General features: G+C 37.4%; 1 protein-coding gene across 1 annotated transcript; it reads right to left on the reverse strand.

Annotated features, from left to right (window-relative positions):
• Window positions 1–12,010: 12,010 nt before the first annotated feature.
• Window positions 12,011–21,150, reverse strand: LAZ1 (organic solute transporter ostalpha protein (DUF300)). Its single transcript, XM_090007695.1, has 9 exons — window positions 20,967–21,150; window positions 20,469–20,747; window positions 20,306–20,362; window positions 18,791–18,899; window positions 18,275–18,459; window positions 18,041–18,129; window positions 13,893–14,154; window positions 12,847–13,098; window positions 12,011–12,738 (listed from the first exon to the last, which is right to left on the reverse strand). Exons 2-9 carry the CDS (start codon window positions 20,616–20,618, stop codon window positions 12,388–12,390), a joined length of 1,455 nt encoding a protein of 484 aa, XP_089863821.1. The 5' UTR covers window positions 20,619–20,747; window positions 20,967–21,150; the 3' UTR covers window positions 12,011–12,387.
• Between the last annotated feature and the right edge of the window lie 206 nt (window positions 21,151–21,356).

Here is a 21,356-nt window from a genome sequence, read left to right on the forward strand (position 1 = left end):
GGCTTTGGTTCTTTCTTGGTGAAAATGAATGAGAGATGAATTAGTCCAAACTCAGATTTATAGAGATAAGTTTTGGCACGTTGGAATGTGTAACAAGGGGCGCTCCATACTGCGTGCCAGACGGAGAGATCAGCCGTTGGATTAGGTGGTCTTCATGCAGAGAACAAATCTTCCTTAAAGTTGGTAAGATGTTTTTTTCCTTCTTTTTTATTTTAGCAGGGAGCGAGTCTTGTAAACAGATAATGGTAGGGGAATGGGATTAATTCATCCTTATCTTCATACCCCTGAGATGTCATACCCGGTTGTTTTCGTCAAATCTAGACCCCATAGGTGTCATTCATAGTGACAAATATCACGAGATTTATGAAAATCTCGCGATAATATCTCGAGAGATTGCTGAAAGTTTAAAACGGCAATTTCTCGCAAGATTTTCAAAATATCTCGAGATTTATGAAAAAACATAAATACCGTGATTTAAATACGATATTTATGTTTTAAAAGGCTATTTATTGCAGAAAAAACATGTATTTTTATTTTTAAATAATTTTTATTAATATTTTCTTATAAAAATATTTTTTTATATTTTTAATTAATTTTTTTATTGCCGAGATTTTACCAAAAATGCGAGATTTATGAATTTTTTTCGATTTCTCGCAAGTTTTTGAAAAACGAGAAATTGCCGATAAAAACGTTTGTCACTATGGTGTCATCTACATGATCCGTTTTAGTGAATATCGGCATCTTAACAATCCTAAACTTACCCTGACCTGTGCTGTGTGCAGAATTTTTCAGCGATATTAATGATTGTAAAATTACTATTTTTTTTTTGTTGAAAAAATGCAATCCAAATAAGAGATTTATGTCAAACCTATTTTGCTGAATTAATCTACAGTATCAAATTTGATAAAAAACCATATGCACCAAATACATCTCACAAGGAGTATGAGAGGAATTCTATTCCCGGCGGTATAAGGGTTGCAAACGGTTCAGATTCAGGATGGGGCTTTTGCAAATTTTTGCTGTTCCAGATTTGACTGGTCAGACTTTCGAATCTATTTTCTGATCTGAAATCCGAACGGATAACGTACCCCAGTGAGTCATCTATTATCATGAATACGTGCAAGATTTGTACACGGCAGTGGTCACCTGTGTGGTCAGTGGGGTCCTGCGTCAAGCTGAAGGCCCACGATTGAATCCTGCTGGCCAGCCATTGCTTTATCATGGTTGGGGGCACATAAGGCTGAGCTCTTGCTATACCAGGATTTTGATGGGTTTTTCTCATGTTTTTACTTAAATCTGACTGCACAGATGTGTTCGGCATGGCATGGTCGATTTATTAGGAATATACTTAGATAACATTTTTTCAATAAAAACATGATTTTTAATCCTTGAATATTTAGAAAAAACTTAGACCATCAATTTTTCAAACCTTATAAAAATATATTTGCCTATTGGAATCAAATGATCCAAGAGTCAATTCCTATAAAATCAAGAGTGTAGAACACATTTTACAGGTTTAAGAAAAACATGAAAAAACCCTTTAAAAGCTCGATTGGCTGGACAGTTAGCTAGAAAAAAAGAGCTAATCGTATGAAACCCAAACCATTAATCCTTCCCCCCTCTACTGTAAGCTGGGTTCTAAAAGACCCCCGCCTCCTTTTTACTTGAAACTTAGAGGGGAAGGTCATCCTCACATTGTGTGTGTGTGTGTTTTTAAAAAGGCAAGCTGGGGTTAGGCAGACCCCACCAGTTATCAAACTTGGGCTTTGAACTCGAAGAGTCTCAGTGCAAGGTGACGTGCACTAGTTGTTCCTACCAGACAAGTCGAGCTGTATTTTATTGACCTAAAAATACAACTTTTTGAGGAGAGAAATTTGGGTAGATTGTAGGCCATTAATTCTTCAACCCTTGAAAATCTGACACATAAGAGAGGGTGTTGCGTGTTCTCCCCGAAACACGTACTGTAGCTACAGTGCATGTTCCGGAGTCCTGACTGAGCACTGCGTGGTGCTCAGTCGGTGTACGAGTGCATTGTACATCCTGTCCTGCAGGTGGGTGTACAGTGCACCCGTACACCCGACTAAGCACCACACGGCGCTCAGTCGAAACCCCGGAACATGCACTGTAGCTACAATGCATGTTTGGGAGAGAGGAGGGGGGGGGAATATAACCTGCCCCCATCAGAAAAGCCTAATACAAGAGTTGGTTTCTACTAAATAAAATATGTAGATCATATCTAGAGGGTAAGATCTGGAAAAAATAGTTTTTCATTCATGGGTTTAGAGCCCACAAGTGTAGCCAATATTTTACACATACACATTGTATACTCAGAGAGACGAAAGACTGGATCCACTTAAGAGTCAGCCTAGATGAATACTCTTCAAGGGCAACGACAGGGCATCGGTTTATTGGGCTCAGCACCATCATCGGACAAAGGAAGCACTGATGATACATCAGGGTCCTTCAACAGGCCAAGCTAAAAAAACGTCCAGCCCTGCCCTGCATTTTGTCTGTCATGCATGTGCTGCACCCACGTTCGTGGCCCAATTGCGCAAGAAATTGTATTAGAGAGGAACCAACCTTGGCTTTTCAACTCACCAGGCCAAGCCCAGAGCCCAGTTGAACGACTAAAATTTTGTCTCGTACTGATCCACGCCAAGCTGGTCGCCTGACCTACCCTATTCAGCAGCTTGTATTCAGCATCGATCTTCCTACGATCAAGATTTTGGATAAGACATTATTGCAGCCTACGAGGGTTCAGCTTATCTGGTAGGGTTGACTTCTAAATGTCACCAAGTTAAGGGGACATCACAAGTTCAAAATCCATGAGAGGAGTCCCTTGACACAAGGTCGAAACTGGGCGTATTCTCCAGTTGACAGGAGGCAATTTCATGGGTTTTATCAACCAGAGGGCTGCCAATATATGGCCGGTGATGAGAGGGAATTCCACGTTTAAGGTGGAAACAATATTGCCCCATTCCCGTTCTCAGATTACATGATTTACATAGGGGTGTCAACAGGTCAGACATTAACTGAACCAGGTGTATCCGGACCTAGACCCAAGGGGTTTGGCATAGTGGGATGGGGCCTAGACTGTTTGACAGGCAGTCTAGGTTCAAATCCCATGGGCGTCACTCGTGTGTAAGCCGAAGCTTGGCGACTCCCTGGGGTCGAAGGGCTAGCCGAAGCTTGGCGACTACCTGAGTTTGAGGGGTAAGCCCTTGGAGTTTTACGTCGACATGGGCAGAGACCCTAGTATTGCAGGCTGAGCCAGCACGGCTAGGTCTTTGAGCCTGGGGTGGTTTCTTCCAGTAAAGAAAAAAAAAGGTGTATCCAGACCTGGATGCAACTCTAAGATGCTGGTACCGAGTCTGAGGCCTGGTTGAACCGGACTTATCAAAAGCAAAATCATACCCAGACTTACGAGGGTAACATAAACCAGACGTAAATCAAACCCCATAAAGTACCAATTTTTTATAAATTATGCATTAACTTTTAAGAGTTGGGTTGGACATAGGCTTGGTATGAAATATCATAAACCATACCTGACTCCATATATTGATCGGACTTTACATGTCCTACCTGATAATTAATCGACTCTCTCTGTCACCAAAGCTTCACCCTACCAGATCCAGTGTCAGTCGAGGTCGAGTCTGAAACATGGCAGTGGCTGCTACACTATAATAATTCTGCGGATTAGCGATGGACGCTATCTGACGCTAATCCATCACTGAACTGTTTAGCGATGGATTGACAATGACTTAGCGATGAATAGTGTTCATCGCAATTTCTTGATCGCTAATTAGCGACAAAACTGATCTGTCGCTAATTCACGATGGATTAGCGAATGTCATTATCCGTCGCTAAATAAACACTGATTTGGTTTTGCGACAGATACATATCCGTCGCTAAAATTTAACAATGAATATGTATTCGTCTCTAATATTCATCACCAATTTAGCGACGGATTAGTGATGGATTATATTCCGTCACAAAACATCGACTGATTCAGTTTTTGAGACAGATAAATATATGTCCCTAATCCGTCGCTAAATTGGCGACAGATATTATTCATCGCCAAATACCGTCACCATTTTGCGACTAAATTTCTTTGGAAAATCCATCGCTGAATATTAGCGACGGATAATACCGATCGCTAATCCGTCTCAAAATTTTAAAAAAATAAAATATTTTTGTTTAAAATATAAATATCGAGAAAAAATTTCTCGTTATACAATTTATATAACCTGTGTATAAAAAATAAAGTACACATAAAAAATACATATACAAAGTAGGTGAAACAAATTTAGCACAAGTTATAAGTGAAACAAATTTAACAACCCAGTATAATCCTTGCCAAGTTCTAATTAGTTACAAGTGAACATAAACAAAGTGTTTCATTTAAAACAACAAGTACGTGAAACAAATTCAATACATGAAGCTAATCCTCGCCAAGATTCGGAGCATCAGCCTCTTTATTGTCTCGATCTGCCCCTCCATCCATGCCTCCATCAGCTCCTCTACGCTAATCATCTTTAGCATCCTACAAGAGAACTGAAATATTAGTATTGATAAACAAAATATAATGAAATAAATTATATGCAATGCACCTAATCTAAGGCAATCAAAGTAACATGGCTGAATGACACATAGACTAGCAATAAAGTGAAGGACATTAACAGAATTCACAGGTTGTCAAAAAAAATTTATAGTGATGAAATCATGCTTATATGTGTTTTAAGGTTGTCAAAAAAAATTCATACCGATTCAATCATTTATATATTTGTTTTAAAGCTGACAAAAAAAAATTATAGTGATTCAATCATGCATATGTGTTCTAAGGTTGTCCAAAAAAAGTCATAGTGATTCAAGCATGCATATATGCGTTCTAAGGTTATATAAAAAAAATCATAGTGATTCAATCATGCATATATGTGGTCTAAGGGTGTCATAAAATTTTTATAGTGATTCAATCATGCATATATGTGTTCAAAAGGTGTCAAAAAAATTACATAGTGATTCAACCATGCATATGTGTTCTAAGGTTGTCAAAAAAAATCATAGTGATTCAATCATGCATATAAGTATTCTAAGGGTGTCATAAAAATTTTATAGTGATTCAATCATGCATATATGTGTTCAAAAGGTGTCAAAAAAATTTATAGTGATTCAGTCATGCATATATGTGTTCTAAGGTTGTCAAAAAAATTTTATAGTGATTCAATTATGCATATATATGTTCTAAGGTTGTCAAATAAAACTCATAGTGATTCAATCATGCATATATGTGTTCTAAGGCTGCCATAAAAATTGTATAGTGATTCAATCATGCATATATGTGTTCTAAAGGTGTCAAAAAAAATTATAGTGATTCAATCATGCATATATGTGTTCTAAGGTTGTCAAATAAAATTTATAGTGATTTAATCATACATATATGTGGTCTAAGGTTGTAAAAAAAAAATCACAGTGATTCAATCATGCATATATGTGTTTTAAGGTTGTCAAAAAAAATTCATAGTGATTCAATCATACAAATATGTGTTCTAAGGCTGTCATAAAAATTGTATCGTGATTTAATCATGCATATATGTGTTCTAAAGGTATCAAAAAAAATTATAGTGATTCAATCATGCATATATGTGTTCTAAGGTTGTCAAATAAGATTTATAATGATTCAATCATGCATACGTGGTCTAAGATTGTCAAAAAAAAATCATAGTGATCCAATCATGCATATATGTATTATAAGGTTATCAAAAAAAATTTATAGTGATTCAATCATGCATATATATGTTCTAATGCTGTCAAAAAAAATTTGTAGTGATTCAATCATGCATATATGTGTTCTAAGGTTGTCAAAAAAATTTCATAGTGATGAAATCATGCTTATATGTGTTCTAAGGTTGTCAAAAAACTTTTATAGTGATTCAATCATGCATATATGTGTTATAAGGCAGTCAAAAAATTTTATAGTGATTCAATCATGCATATATGTGTTCTAAGGTTATAAAATAAAAATTATACTGATTCAATCATTTATATATGTGTTCTAAGGTTATCGAAAAAATTCATAGTGATTCAATGATGCATATATGTGTTCTAAAGCTGTCAATTTTTTTTATAGTGATTCAATCATGCATATATGTGTTCTAATGCTATCAATAAAATTTCATAGTGATTCAATCATGCATATATGTATTCAATCATACATATACGTATTGAAATCTAATGACATGAAACTTTAGATATGTATTGAAATAAATGTTATACATACATGACGGGTACTAGAGCTTTGAAGGCAGACAAAGTTTTCTTGTCCTGAAAAAAGTTGCACAACTCATTATGGACAAGGTTGGGAATGACTTCATGTAAAAAGTCATGCATTGTGTCCTAAAGAAGTTGGCGAACACCATCCCAAGAAATAGCAGGTCAATCAGACGCTAGGAGTTGATGCTAGCAGGAGAACTCTGAGAGCCATGGTTGCAGGAGGCAATGACTGGTGTGGTGTTCATATTACTCTCAAACTCAAACACACGACCTTTTTGGGGTTCACCGGTTGCAGTCACCCATGCTGCAGGATCAAAAGGCGGATGTTGAGTGGAGTCATCACCATATCGCTCTACCATCTGTTGCTCGTATGACTCCTACAAAGTAATGATTACAGTATGAATTAATAATTAAGAATTACAATGTTTATGATAATGTAATTCATGATAACTTGTATATTATAATGTTTATTAATATAATAAATACATATTATTGTCGCTCTCATCTTTTCTGATACGAACTCTTACGTTCTCTTACGTTTATGTGTTTCAACAAACACATCCTTGTAAGGCACATGGCCTCCTTTTTCGGCTTCCTGTAAGGTTAAATGATAAAAAAATTAATTAAAAAGTATGTAGAAATATTAATAAATTTGACTCTCTCTCTATATATATATATATATATTGATTAGTTACCATTTTTTTCTTGTGGCTCCCAAAAGTCCTAGAACCACCTGTGTGTAGATGAGCATCGGGCATCTCTGCTCGGTTTTGTGCAACCTTTGTTGAGCAGTTTTAAAATTCATGGCTCGCCCACTTGTCGCACATTGTATCTCAATAATCTGACCTGATAGCAGAAGGGTCATGGCCCTTCCACTGCAGTGGATCATCTATCCCACCAGCTGCTTTTATTGCTGCAGTCTTCATATTGTGAAGCATGTCGACAAATCGACTGGCAGCTACCTTCTGTCACACTAGCCTCGCATCCTGCTCCTTCTTCGCAATCGCGAAGCAATTCAAAGCCTATAAGTAATTTCAGAAAGTTAGTACACATGACTATAACAAAAAAATAAATATGAAACATATTAGCTATGATAAACGATTGTATACCATGAATGACGACTATAATCTGTCCAACACGTCTTTCAGGTACTCTTTCCATTGAGTGACTGATCCTGAAAGATGCTGAACTAGTGACTTCCTAATTTTTTGAATCACTTCTTGTGGCTCGAACCTCGCGTTGCATATGAATTGGTACACATTAACAATCGACTATCGATATACACTATTTATAAGATAAGTATTGGACAAGTGACATTGAAATACTTATGGTCGATTATCAATATACACTATTTCAATGAGTCATTGTGTATCAGACTGAGAAGACCCAGCATCCGATGTTGTCTCGTGATAGGTATGAGTAGCTGGTGTGGTGAGTCATGTACAAGCGAAACATCATCTATAGAACAATGAGTTAGAAATTCACACAATGCACATTTAAACTAATCAAGTATATAATTATTTAAATGATATACCTATCGAAGCATTATATGAAGACTAAGGTTGAGATTGGCTATCACTCAGCTGAGATCCTATAAAGATGATTAACAAGTAATAATTTTTATATCAACATATAAGCAAAAATATAATGAATGCCTATATTTAAATATAACACAAAGACATCTACCAAATGTTGTCCCATGACCTCTACTTAGTCCTTGACCACTGGGTGCTCGACCATTGTGACCTCTATGAACTATATTCTAACAAATAAAAATGTTATTTGAATCAGTTAGATAACTCTTGATCTTAGCATGGACATGACATATGCATGAAATATAAAGATTTAAAGGTCCTACATGAATCAGTTTTATAACTATGCATGAACTGTGCATGTACATGCTAAGTATGCATGAAATGTAACATGATATGCAAGATATACTGTGTATGTAGATGGTGTATATGAGAAAGTGATGTGGTATGTATTACAATATGTATTTCACTAGCTCGAGTATGCTTCCTCATCACTTGTTTGACTTTCATATTCTTTTTCTTCCTCCTCTTCCTCCTCTTCGTCTTTTTCTTCATTGGGCGGTCATTCACTTGGTATATCATTTGGATCACATACTTTCATACGTGTGCCATTAGACAATGAAGATGTGACATGAAGACCATATGTGACATCATAACCATAAAAGAAGTCATGCATATCATCTGATTGATAGTAATCACTTTCTTCAATAAAGTGCTTGTGTACGATCAAAGTGCTTTCAAGCTTCCGCGTCAACAAGATGTGTGATCTTGTCTTCATCATGTCGAACTTTATTTGCATGTCATCTCATGTGTTTAGCTGTTCTCGAAGACATATATAGTCATTGCAATCTAGATGTGAGAGGAAAATAGCAGAGTGACTTGTATGACATTTTTTTTAACCTCGTGCTAGCATTGCCCCTTTGTCTTTGGCTTGAACCGATGATGCCCACATGACGGACATGGTCTGCTATTTTTTTGATCTTTGAAATACAACATGCAGTGATTTGGACAAACATCTATCTTTTGATACCTCATACCTAAAGTGTTGACTATAACCTTCGCACGGTAGAAATTTTGTGACAATTTTTCATCTTTGGGCAATATACTCTTCACAATAGAGCACAGACAGTCAAAACATAATTAACTCAAATTATACTCTAACTTTAAATTTAGTAGTTGAAGAACTGCAAACAAAATAGTGTGACTCTCGTAATCATTCTACAGTGGCTCATCAACATCTCTAAGTAAGTCATAAAATCTACTAGCTGCATCGTTTGTTGTTTCTTCCTCTACCCCAGTTGATACATCACTAGGACCCATAGCAGAACCCAATTCTGATCCTGCGACATCAAATATCAAATCTACATATGAATTATCGTGCACCATATCCACCCGTGCATCAAAATTGTTTCAAAATTCTTCACCATGAAGCGTCCAATTCTGATAACCACTAACAAAACCCTTCCTATATAGGTGATGTCTAACGTCATGAGGTTCTACAAATCGATTGTTCTTACACGACGTGCAGAGACACCTGATCCGATCGGTGGGATCCATTCTACTAACACTTGCCATTGTAAATTCAATAAAACTGTCAACATCATCCATATATTCAAGCGACACCTCATTATCAACTATCCTACGGTACATCCATTCACGGTTTGCAGCAATTTTATCTTATGATGTTATAGATATTATCTTAACCAGTTAAAAGAGAATTATAATAATGCTATGATGAAGAAAATATATAATTTATCATCCATTGATGGTGGATGTAATGATTTGATATATATATATATATATATATATATATATCACACAATACATTCATTTTAAGCATATTTTTATGATACAATTTTACATAGAATGCATAATCAAATCGAAAATAACTGCATGGAAGCATGGATAGTAATGTCAAACATTGTAATACATTCAATCATTCATATCACAACAATGTCAAACATGTACCTGTAACAAATACACTTCAATATCCCGCTAACTACAACCATGACTAGCATGGTCTCCGAACTACAAAAATAAGAGCACTTCTATCCTCATACATTCAAATCATGCTCAACATGATTTTCAAACTCCAGCAAAACAATCCTAGATATCCACAACTAAGTGAGTATGTGAGCAAGAAAGTGTTGCATCCAAGAAAGTAAATAACATGTGATGCACTTGCATCACTTACTCACCACGGGTATTTACCTGATTTGCATGCTTTTGCATTTGCATTTTTCTTGTTTCTTTTCGCATGGCATTTTAAGCCGCATGCGATGCTTAACATTAAGCATCACATATTTTGCTCTGCTATGCACTTGCAATGTGCATTACTCTTGCTGGCCAAAGATAAAGACACAAGGAGATGCAGAAGAAAATAGGCTGCCGACTAAAGACAAAGACACAAAGAGGGGGCTTCGCCCCGCCCTGCCTGACGAAAGGGGAACACGATAGGGGGTAGAGCCCCCTCCCCCTGTCGGCAGAAAAACCACTCAGGTAAGGGCTTCTCCCTCCTTGCCCGATGAGAAAAGACAACAGTAGGGAGGCAGAGCCTCTGCCGACCAGAGAAACAAAGTGGACATGGGGTAGAGGGGCTTCGCCCCCTGCCGACTAAAAGAACTAAGGACGGGGGCTCCGTCCCTTCCCGACCGAATGAAAACAAAGACGGCGGCTCAACCTCCCACTGAGAAGCAATGACGGCAGGGGCAGAGTCTCCCTACCAGCCAAAAGAGAACAAAGGTAGGGGTTGAACCCCCTACCGGTCGAACGAAAACAAAGGCAGGGGAGCGAAGCCCCCTGCCAACCGAGCAAACATAAAGGCAGGGGGGCGGATCCCCCTGTCACTGTTACTCAAACAAGGGCAGGGGGGCAAAGCCCCTTGTCGAAAAGGACCAACAACAGGGGGCAGAGTTCCACTGCCAGCCAAAAGAGAACAAAGGCAAGGGGCTAAACCCCCTGTCGGCCAAACGAAAACAAAGGCAGGGGGGCGGAGCCCCCTGCCGGCCGAGCAAACACAAAGGCAGAGGGCACGGATCCCCCTGCCGCTGTTGCTTAAACAAGGGCATGCCGAAAAGGACCAACGACAAGGGGTGGGTCTCCTGCCGACAGATTGGAAAGAAGGAAAGGGGGGAGGCACTCACCGGCGTGGTCGCTGGTGGACTTCAACCAAGTTGCCAGAGCGGAAGGAACAAGTTGTGGGTCGCCGACAGGGTCGCTGAGGGAACAAGGGGAGATGGCAATGATCGAAGAGGGGGTGGCCGACGGTCGATGGTCGTCGGTGGTAGCAGGGAAGAAGGAGACAATGGTGGTGTTCGGAGGGGTGGCAGACGGCTTCGATCGCCAACGTCTGCTCGAAGGATGGGAGGCGACAAAGGGGGATTGAGTGAGGGAGGTTGATCGACGGAAGAGGGGAGAGAGAGAGAACATGAAGAGAATTTTGCACCCTAGATGAGCCATTTCACATCAAAAAGTAGCGACGAACAAATTCTGTCTCAAAATCCATCGCTAATTAGGGACGAAAAAATTCTATCGCTCATCTGTCGCAAAGTTGCGATTAAGTTTGAGACAAAAAAATTTCATCGCTAATCCATCGTTAATTAGCGATGGAGTTTGACACAGAATTGTTCCATCGCTAATCCATCATTGACTAGCGACAAATTTTGAGACAGATTTTTTGCATTGCTAATTTCACAACTAATTTCGATTTTAGGGACGACTAGTTTTCTCTAAGTAATCCATCACATATTTGCGATAGATTATTTCTATCACAAATTTTCATCGCTAATTAATGTTTTTCTTGTAGTGCTAGCAAGTATTAGAGGAAAACTAGAAGCCCTAAAACTAAAGACCAAAGCAGGTTGCTGTCTATTGATCTCTTTGTTGTCTTTGAAGGATTAAAGGCTTGCCGTCGGCATGAAGTGGGGCACAAAAGAGAGAGAGAGAGAGAGAGAGAGAGAGAGAGAGAGAGAGAGAGAGAGAGAGTACCATTGTTCCTCTTTTACCTCTTGATGAACATCAAATAATTCTTGAAATGAGTATCTCAAAATAGGCACCATGACACCAAGTGGCCTACCCCAACTAGGGCACCAAATTGATGAGGTGTAGGCGAAGAGAGTAGATGATGACCATGATAAGCATAATGATGCACTGAAGACGATCATGATCAGAAAAAGGGCAAAATGTAGGGTGGTGGTCATCGATGATTTGATGATAATACTATCATATTGAGCAGCAGTGCAACTGCTATCTGCTAACAAACACGGTGCTTTTGTGTTTGGCCTCAAGCTAAACTGTCAATGAAAAAACGAAACAAGGGATCTGAATTGAGTAACCGATACTGCATTCATCTGAAAAAATAATCAAACCAGCGTAATTTTTACATGGCATCAAAATCTGACCAATAGCGAACAAGCTATGCCTTCCATGTCCCCTCAAACTGCTTCATCTTGTCGTTCTTTGCAGAAGTTGCTTAGAAGATGAGCCCCTTGCATGAAAGATTTCATCACCCAGAAAGTCAGCTTAGGTGTGGATGCCGCTCATGGTCACATTTACATTCTGTTACTACACACTTATAGCTGCATGTCTAATCACTTGTGACCCATCTCCTTCCTCGAATAAAATATCCGCCATGACTGTGATCACTGCTTTCCCCACCACTCTCTGCACTGGTGTACCCAGATGTTCTGCGTTGTTTTCTGCTCCTTGAAACACTACTGTCACTGACGCTTCCATTGAGAAGAGGATCATCTATACCACGGATAACTCTCCTAGTTGGCGATGATGACCCAACACAGCTATCACCCTTGCTCCTCTTGTCTCTCTCAATCCTCTTTATATTTTGGGAGATCTTGTGAAGTTTTTCATTGATCCTTGTAAGTCCCTTCTCCACAGGCTCCACAGCATGGGTCACTGTGAACTTGACATCATTCACAATCTAAACAAGCCAAAGCCAAAACCAGATAGCATTAACAAATAACACGCAATCTAAGCACAAAAGATTACTCTTTGGAGAGGTTTGTCTCTAAGGCCAAGCAACACTTACACATTCACCGCCACCGAGCACAACATCTCGAACACTTTCTTTCAATGTCATTCCACCTTTTGTGTCAATATCAGGCTGGGGCAGTCGTAACTTTGTAGGGCGCTCGCTATCCTTGACCTCATCAGGATCTAATGGGCAATCTAAATCTGCATAGTCACCAAGCACAGAAATACTTGCAGAACAACGGTCACCCATCAATGCATATGGCTTAGCAGGGTATACATAAAGGTGAATGATTGAAGCAAGACCCATCTGTACTGATGAACATTAGGCTGTTAGATATAATCAGTATCATCAACAAGCACAGGAGTCATTATGAAACTAATATGAGTACAGAAAGCAACGGAAATTCCTACTGATGCCCATCATCTTAAAGTCCAAAAGTTTTACAAATTAATTACAGACTTGACCCAGTGGTTGCAGAAGCAATGATTAAAAATAACTGTCCCCTACTGTGGCTTACATGGACTAAGAGTCACTACAACAAATCAGGGTTTTTTAACACAGTGAATCAACAAGTGCGATTGAAGCACAATTTGAGTAGCATGTGTGTGTGTGTGCATGGGCGTGGGCATACAAATGTATGTTTCTATGTACTAGGTACTATGTCTAATGTGTATTATGTTCACAAAAAGCACCCAGCAACACTCGAAACACATTTTGAACCCCCAAAAAATATCATACCTGACAGAAGGTTTTCATGTGGTTTTCCAAACTTTTGTGAAGCAAATCAAATTCAAACAGACTACCCGAACATACAACTTCAATAAGTATTTGAGATATCAAATCTAGCTGAATCTTTCTGGTTTAAGATGAAGCTTATAAAAGGTTGATAGTATAGACAAAATGAAGAACATAGCAATAATATAGATTAACAAGCATTGTTAGCATTACAAAAAAATGGTACCTAACATCCCTCCTCATAGTAAAGAAATCTCAACCGTTAACAATCATTTTTATTACTATGCTTTTATGCAACATTTATGCAACAGAAAACTAAAGTATCCTGCATTTTAATTTCCACTGGGAGAAGTATTATATGTTACCTCTATGCATATGATGAAGTCCTGAACGCTAGACTTGAATTGCAAGCTTTGGGCAATGGGACTTTTGAATAAACCTAAAGCATAAAGAATTGCAATTGCCACACCCTGCCACCATGTCAAAAATACGATTGATTTGAACATTAGGAACTTCGGCAAAGGTTTTATATGTGCCAATTCATCCTTTGTCACAGTATAGAATTGAACTAAACAATAAAGTGCCCAGGATTGGCTGAAATTGAGAACAACTGCCATATAAATATACCTGCAAAATAAATAAAAGGCAACCAACATTAACAAATACAACTACAAGAATCCCATAAGATATACTAATTCAATAAAATGAACATTTACCATTTTATAGAGAATTTGATGATAAAGAGAACAAGAAACAAAAAAAAAATGGCAATGATACGGTAAATTGAAATTCCAAGTTGTGCAAAATTTGTAGTAGGTACTCCATGCAGACCTAGAATGCAACAAGTTTAAGCAAAATCGTGATAAGAATAATTCATCATCATTTTCATAATAGTTGCACGTTCTTATATTGCAAAATTGCAATGGCATGTTGCCTAAAACCAATAATGGGACACGTCTTAGCACATCCATTTAATTATGGATACAGGTTTATTACACATACAACCACTAGCTTGTTCCCACTTCAACCACCCAGCAGAAAACCAATGTGTGATTTCCTTACCAAACTTGTCATCTTGTTGCATAAATGATCCAAGGTACCTTATCTAATTGCTAAAGGATTGCAGGCTTTTCTATATCAACCATGATATCTTGCACTATCCTTGTGATTAGAAATATGATAAAGCATGATAATGCATTCATGATTAGCATAAAAATCATGCATTTATGTGTCTTTTATTGTTTTACATTCCATGTTTATGATATTTCAGGAATCAAGGGGCTACAGTTAGAATCTTGTGAAATTTGGAGTTAAAACGAGAAAATTATCGCCGTTTTACGGTTTTGGAGCGAATCTCGAGACAAATCGGATCGCAATCTAGTCCAAATCACGTTAATTGGATTATGGATCCAATGTAAATGTGATCAGCAAGCATCAAACCCAAATCCAAAAGTTAAAATCTCAAAAAAAGAAAACCTACTTGAAATGACGCCACTTTTTTTTTACAATTTTTAGTTTAATTAGGTAGTGTTTTGAAATAGGCAATAATCTTGAATTAAATTTGTAAATTTCAACTAAACCTAATTAGCCACTTTAAATACCACTCAAAGGGTGGCGTGAAAGGGGTCTCCACCCCATTTCATGCCTAGCCCTCTTCTTCTTTTCCCTCTTCTTCTTTCCATGCAAATCGTCTAATTCTCTTCTTCTTCCTTTATTCTCCCTCTTCTATTTTTATCATGGATCTAAGCATGGAGATCCATTCCAGAGGTTAGGCTGCATGTTTCAAGCGGTGATGATCACTCTTTCTCTCAACCAAAGCCAATGGAGTTGCCAGATCGAAAATCCGGTGAGTTCGCTCTCTTCTCTACCTCTAAATCATGCATTTGCATGTTTCTCTTTTGATTTTTCATTTTCGATTTTTGTTTCTTTGATTTGCTGCAAGTTAATTCTTTACTTTTCATTCTTATTCTTGTTCTTGATCTGATTTTTAGTTTGAAAATCCAAAAATATACATCAATTGACGTTTTTGGAATTGGCGCAAGTTCAATCTCCAAATCGGTAATTGATTTGCAATTGTATTTTGTTCTTTTATTCATTCTTCTTTTAGATTTCATTTTAGCAAATTAGAATTCTGTAATTTTCAAATCATGCTTTGAATTTGTTCTTCTTTGATTTGAATTCTTAATTCAAAAATCCAAAAAGAAGAAGAATCAATTGATATTTTTCCAAGCCACCGATTGATCTTCTCATTTAGATTTAGTTAATTTCTGTATTTTCAGCATTCTTTTTGTTCTTTTCTTTATTAGATCAGATTAAATCAATTGATCCGTGTTTGATCTGATTTTTCATTTCATTTTTTTAGAAAAATCATAAAAAGAGAATGATGATCCATGCTCAATTGGCACAAATCCAATTGTAGCCATTGATTATTTCATTCTACAATCGTAGATCTAGTTTTTGCATTTCATTTCTTGTTTCTTTGATTGTATTTTGTAATTAGTTAGATTAGAAAGTAGATTATCTTGCTGGAAATTCGATTCGTTTATTCTTTGAATCAATTTAATCAAAGTGTGAAAATCGATAATTCTAAATTTTTGTTTCATTTCAATTTTCTGTCAGATTTTATTTTTAGTATAAGTTGAGTTTTCGGAATCCAAATTGAGATCCGTAAATTGGATCAAATTCTTGAATGAGTCTATTTTCATTCTGAAAAATTTCATCAAGATCTGATTCCGTTTCACGAAATTTTCAGACAACTTGTCCAGAAAACTCTATTAGTGTTGTTCTGTTTCCTTTTATATTTCTGTTGCATTTTGTTTTTAGGATATCTGAAGCTTTCGGACTCCGAATTTGAATCCGTAAAATGGATTGGATTCCTAGATGAATCTAGTTTCAATTTTGAAATTTTCATCCATTTTAAATTCAGTTTGATATACTGTCACAGTCGGATACGAGAAGCTGTCAGAAAATTTTTGAGCAATTTCCTATTTCTGTAATTTCCTGTTCATTTAACTGTTTCGAGAGTTTCGCACGGAATTTTTCAATTTAAATTGGATATGGTTCCTACATGTGTTAAGATTCTTCTTGCAAATTTTCAGCAAGAACCGAATTCATTTGCTATATTGTTCTGTGATTTTCCCGAAACTGATTCTGACAGGTTTTTCTGAAATTGCACAGGACAGATTTGTAGTTTAGTTTTTTAATCCCTTTTAGCATAGTATTTTGCATTTTCGTGTTTGTGTGTTCACTTTTTGTAGGTGGTTGCCATATACGGGGTGCAGTATGCTGAAGTGGATTTGGATCTCCCGTGAAGGAGCAAAAACAAATCTCCAATTTCTTTTGTTATTTTCTTTTTCAATTTTTTGTAGTTACGTAGGGCCTCAAGGCCACATTCAAAACTTGTAATTAATTTATTTTCAGCATTTGGGTTGTAATAAGTCTTTGATAATTCCCTTTTTACATTCTTAGTTAATTTGTAATTTTTCTTTTTAGGCAATAAAGCATTCATTTGCTTGGAATACAAAGTTTCTCAAAACCATTCCCTCAGTTTGACCTGGATCTCACCTTAGTGTGAGCCGGTTTTTATCATTTGGTGTTCGACTTTCACAAACCATTTTTGCAAAAATACATCTTTAAAATAGGTTGCATAAAACTTACACCAAAATACATTCAATAAATTATGTTTTTTATCTAATTAATTAGTAAGCCTTTAAGCATAAAAAATTTTCTTCCATAATTTTTTGGTTTCATATTCTTTAATCTAGTTAATAAGCACTATATAATCTGCTGAACACAAGCATCATGGGATGTCTTCTAGACATTGTGGTTGCTTTATTTAATAGTACAACATAGATCCTTGATGCAGCTCAATCTTACTCCATACGTAAACTTAAAACCATTTATAAGTGTCTCAAATAATTCCAATAGATACATCTAGGATGGCTTTTCTCCTTATGTTTAGCTGATCAATTGTCTAGACAAAAACCAAATGCAAACTTTTCTCTATAGTTTTGATAAGTTGCCTTATACACAAACATACATAGATTGATACATGTATATATATATATATATATATATATATATATATATATATATATATATATATATATATATATTATAGGCAAGCTGGGGGGTATATATACCCCTTAGTCTTCATTCAGTCAATTAGAGTCATACACTTGTATTCCACAGGAATCTCCATACGAAAAGAGCAAATAATCTCATGAATCAGTACTTGTATAACCAACCAAATTTGTCAAAGTAATGGGCATAAATTCCATCAAATAACATAATGAAAAGCCAAAAAGGTAGGACTCAACAAGACATAACAGTTAAATCATAAAACTCAAACAAGTTCACAAAGATAAACAACAAGGAATATCAAAGGAATAATTCACAATAACACAGAACAAGGAAAATCAAAGGAATGAAAAGACCTAAAGGACAAAATCTTCAGGAAAGCGAAAACCAGATTTGGTAATTTCAGGTAATTATTTGACATATACTTTCTTACCCACATCGCAAGTTAAATTCTCCTTCACAATAGACTCCAAATGCTTCTAAAACCACGGCTAAAATAGCAGAAAATGACTTTATTATCATCTGAAATAAACAAGAGGCACTCCTAATTAACCACAGTAAAAGATATGAACTGGAAAAAACTGAAATTGATAGACATGAAAGATGCTATATGATAGCAGGCTCAGAAGAGGAAAAAGGATGTAGCAAAGAATGAAAGTTTGCATACATATTGGACGATTCCAAACTTGATGACTTGATAAAACCATTGACCTAGTTTCCATGGTTTTAAGAAATATTTCATTGGGAAAGGGTGTTTTACGATTCCCTTTTCATGGCTCTGCTCTAACAAAGGTGCTTTTGTACTAAGGCGCCCTTGACTCTTCATAAACTGAATGGTCCTTTCTTCACCGCCTGAAACAAACAAAGGCAAGATAAAACTTGGACATGAAAATAGTGTTATATTTGTAGAACGAGTCTGAACTCTGAAGCATTCTCATCACTTCAAGTCAATTGATGACCGAAAGAACTAAAAAAACCAATAGAATTACAAGATGAAAATTGGACTTATTAGGCTACTACAGCAACCATGTCACTATTTCTTGTTCATAATAAGGTAAGAATGTCAAAGCCAAAAATTGCCAAGATGAAGACAATAGAATAAGATGCAACACTTATGAAAATCAAGATACAGATGGAGGACCAACTTTAAACATGAAAGATCTGAAAGGTATAAAATACATACCCAAACACGCAACAAGGTATCTCCCAAAGCAATACATTGCTAGGGCCTCATAGCAATCTCGCAAGATCTCAATATCAACACTTATGGATGGATCCACCAGTGATATAAACTGCAGAAGAGAAGAAAATATTACATGTTTCACGCAATGTTATTCATTCAAAATAATGGAAACAATAAATAGGTGATCAAATAAAAGATGTGGCACAGAGAACCATTGATGTAACCAGAATCACGAAGAATTTGTTTCTTAAGCAATATCATATTAATTTGATGTCATTTGCAGCAACATGAGAGAATTCTTTCTTTGGAAGGCAGGGTACCGACTACAACATCAGAAAGAAAAGATAGAATGTGTGTACTCATCTTCACATTAAACCCACTTTTGAGAATGAAAAGAAAACAAATATATGTTTCTAAAACAAACAAGTCAAATGATTCAAGGAGCATATTTTAGCTGTAATAAGTGTGATCCATTGATGGAAACTATGAAATCTAGATAGTTATGGAAGAAAATCTACACATACAATATTCCCTAGAGGTTGTGTAATAAATGCAACTAAGTTAATGATGTCGGTTCACTTATTTCACACTTCTTGCCACTTTTTCTTTCAAAGCTTTCATATAATGAAAATTGTGAATTGTGCTTTAATTATGAACATCAAAATGGAAGCATAGGCAATAAGGTCTAGGGATCGACCGCCAATAACTAACCATGGACACATAGCCACACTAAGGGCTCCAACAATATTCAAGAGGAAGATATTGTGAGATCAAAATGGATACCCAGTGGAGGTAATTCATGCCAATCTTTATAATCCATAAACTAAGCATATATATGCTTTAAGACAAACTCCTCATTTAAGCTATGTTCTTCAACAAGTTGGTCCTAGCTCATCGTAACACTTTATCATTGGGGGATCTCAAGAAGCGTTTAAAAAGAAAGAGTCAACACAGGAAACATCCCCCCTCATCACTCTACCAAGTACGCCACCTCTCACAGGTGGTGAACTTAGATACCGCATAGTAGTTATTAGTTGATTGTGATGCCTGGTATACTAATTAACTTGTAAATATCACGAAACCAAATCCAGTTTTCACTCTCTAATGCTTAGATAATAGAAACACCCCTAAACGTTGATCGTTAGTTAAATGTTGATCTTTTGAAGTCACGAACATTCCCACCATCATGTCCATTTTTTTCTATTTGTACATGTTTTTACCACCACTATATATAAATCAGTAGTTAAGGAAATTCATTCGACCCGCTGGACTAACGCAGCTAGGCCACCAGCTGAGTTGAGTCACAAATCACCGGGTTTTCAAACTATGATATGGAGTAATACCTAACACATATGCGTTGAGCTACAACCATTAATTCCTACTGCAATGTACATGTTGTGCAATAAAAGTTGTCAAAAGCGTCGCAGTTCAACATGAAACGAAGGCCTTCTGAATTACAAACTTATGTGAGGAAAGGGGAGAGGTGGGAAGTAAAGGGCTTGGGGATGAATTTACCGACTCAATAGAATAACACGGAACCATCAGTATAACACCAATGAGAAATTTTTGCTCCTGCAGAAACAACACCATATACAGAGAGAGACACAAGTCAGGATCTTCATCGTCACCACTAAAATAAAAAAACCAGCATCAATCGAAGCCCAGCGAGCGCAAAAACCTCGGGATTCTTATACGCAGAGAGGTGCTCGAACACAAGGAAAATAGAAAGCGAGAGCGTGAGGACCACAAAGGTTCCGGCAACCGCTGATGCCCAAGTTGGGACGTGGTAGGTCTGCACCGCATAGGCGAGATGCGCGAGAATACTCATCAGGTACTTCGACGAAACGCGCCTCGATCTCGAACGAAATCAGCCGCGGCTTCCGGTCGCCGCCGGAATTGGGGATCGGATTTTCGTCGGATGCTCAGATCAGCGAGGGGAAAGCGCATCATACATGGCCTGTTAAGGCTTGAAACACAATCAATAATCAACAACCCTCTGGCGTTTCCGATTTCATACTCCACAAAAACAACCAGATAAAGCCATTGAGCGTGTGTGCGTGAAAATCGATGGTGGAGAAAGCTGAAAGCGATTGTGTTAAGTTTGATAGCAAAAGCAGAGCTCATAAATAAGAGAGGAAAGAATATCGAGACTTATCGCAGGCATCAGAATACGCACTTCCGTCGAGAGAAAGCAACAGCAACGCCATGATTTTGATTCAATAGCAACAAACACCTCTCAACCTCAATCTGGTCTGATGCTTTTGAGAGAGAGAGAGAGAGAGAGATTGGGGTTGGATGAATGGGTGGAAAGAGATGGCGGAAAGGCTGCAGCTCTCTTCTTGTCTGTCTCAGGACAGAACGGGAAAGGGGATGGGGCCTCGGGAGGCCGCGGTTCCGTCAGGGAAGAACGGAACGGGATGATAGGCAAAACGCCCCTCAAACACTTGAAACGGTGGAGAGTGTGCGTCGGGTTTGGGGGTCAAAAGCCAGAAAACCTGTCAATGATCCGACCCGTTATTCTCCTGTATATGATGATCGGGATCTGGATCGGTTCGATCCATAGCTA

This window comes from Nuphar pumila, chromosome 5 (genome assembly GCF_984573655.1).
Source record: "Nuphar pumila chromosome 5, dmNupPumi1.hap1.1, whole genome shotgun sequence".
Taxonomy (NCBI): Eukaryota; Viridiplantae; Streptophyta; class Magnoliopsida; order Nymphaeales; family Nymphaeaceae; genus Nuphar; species Nuphar pumila.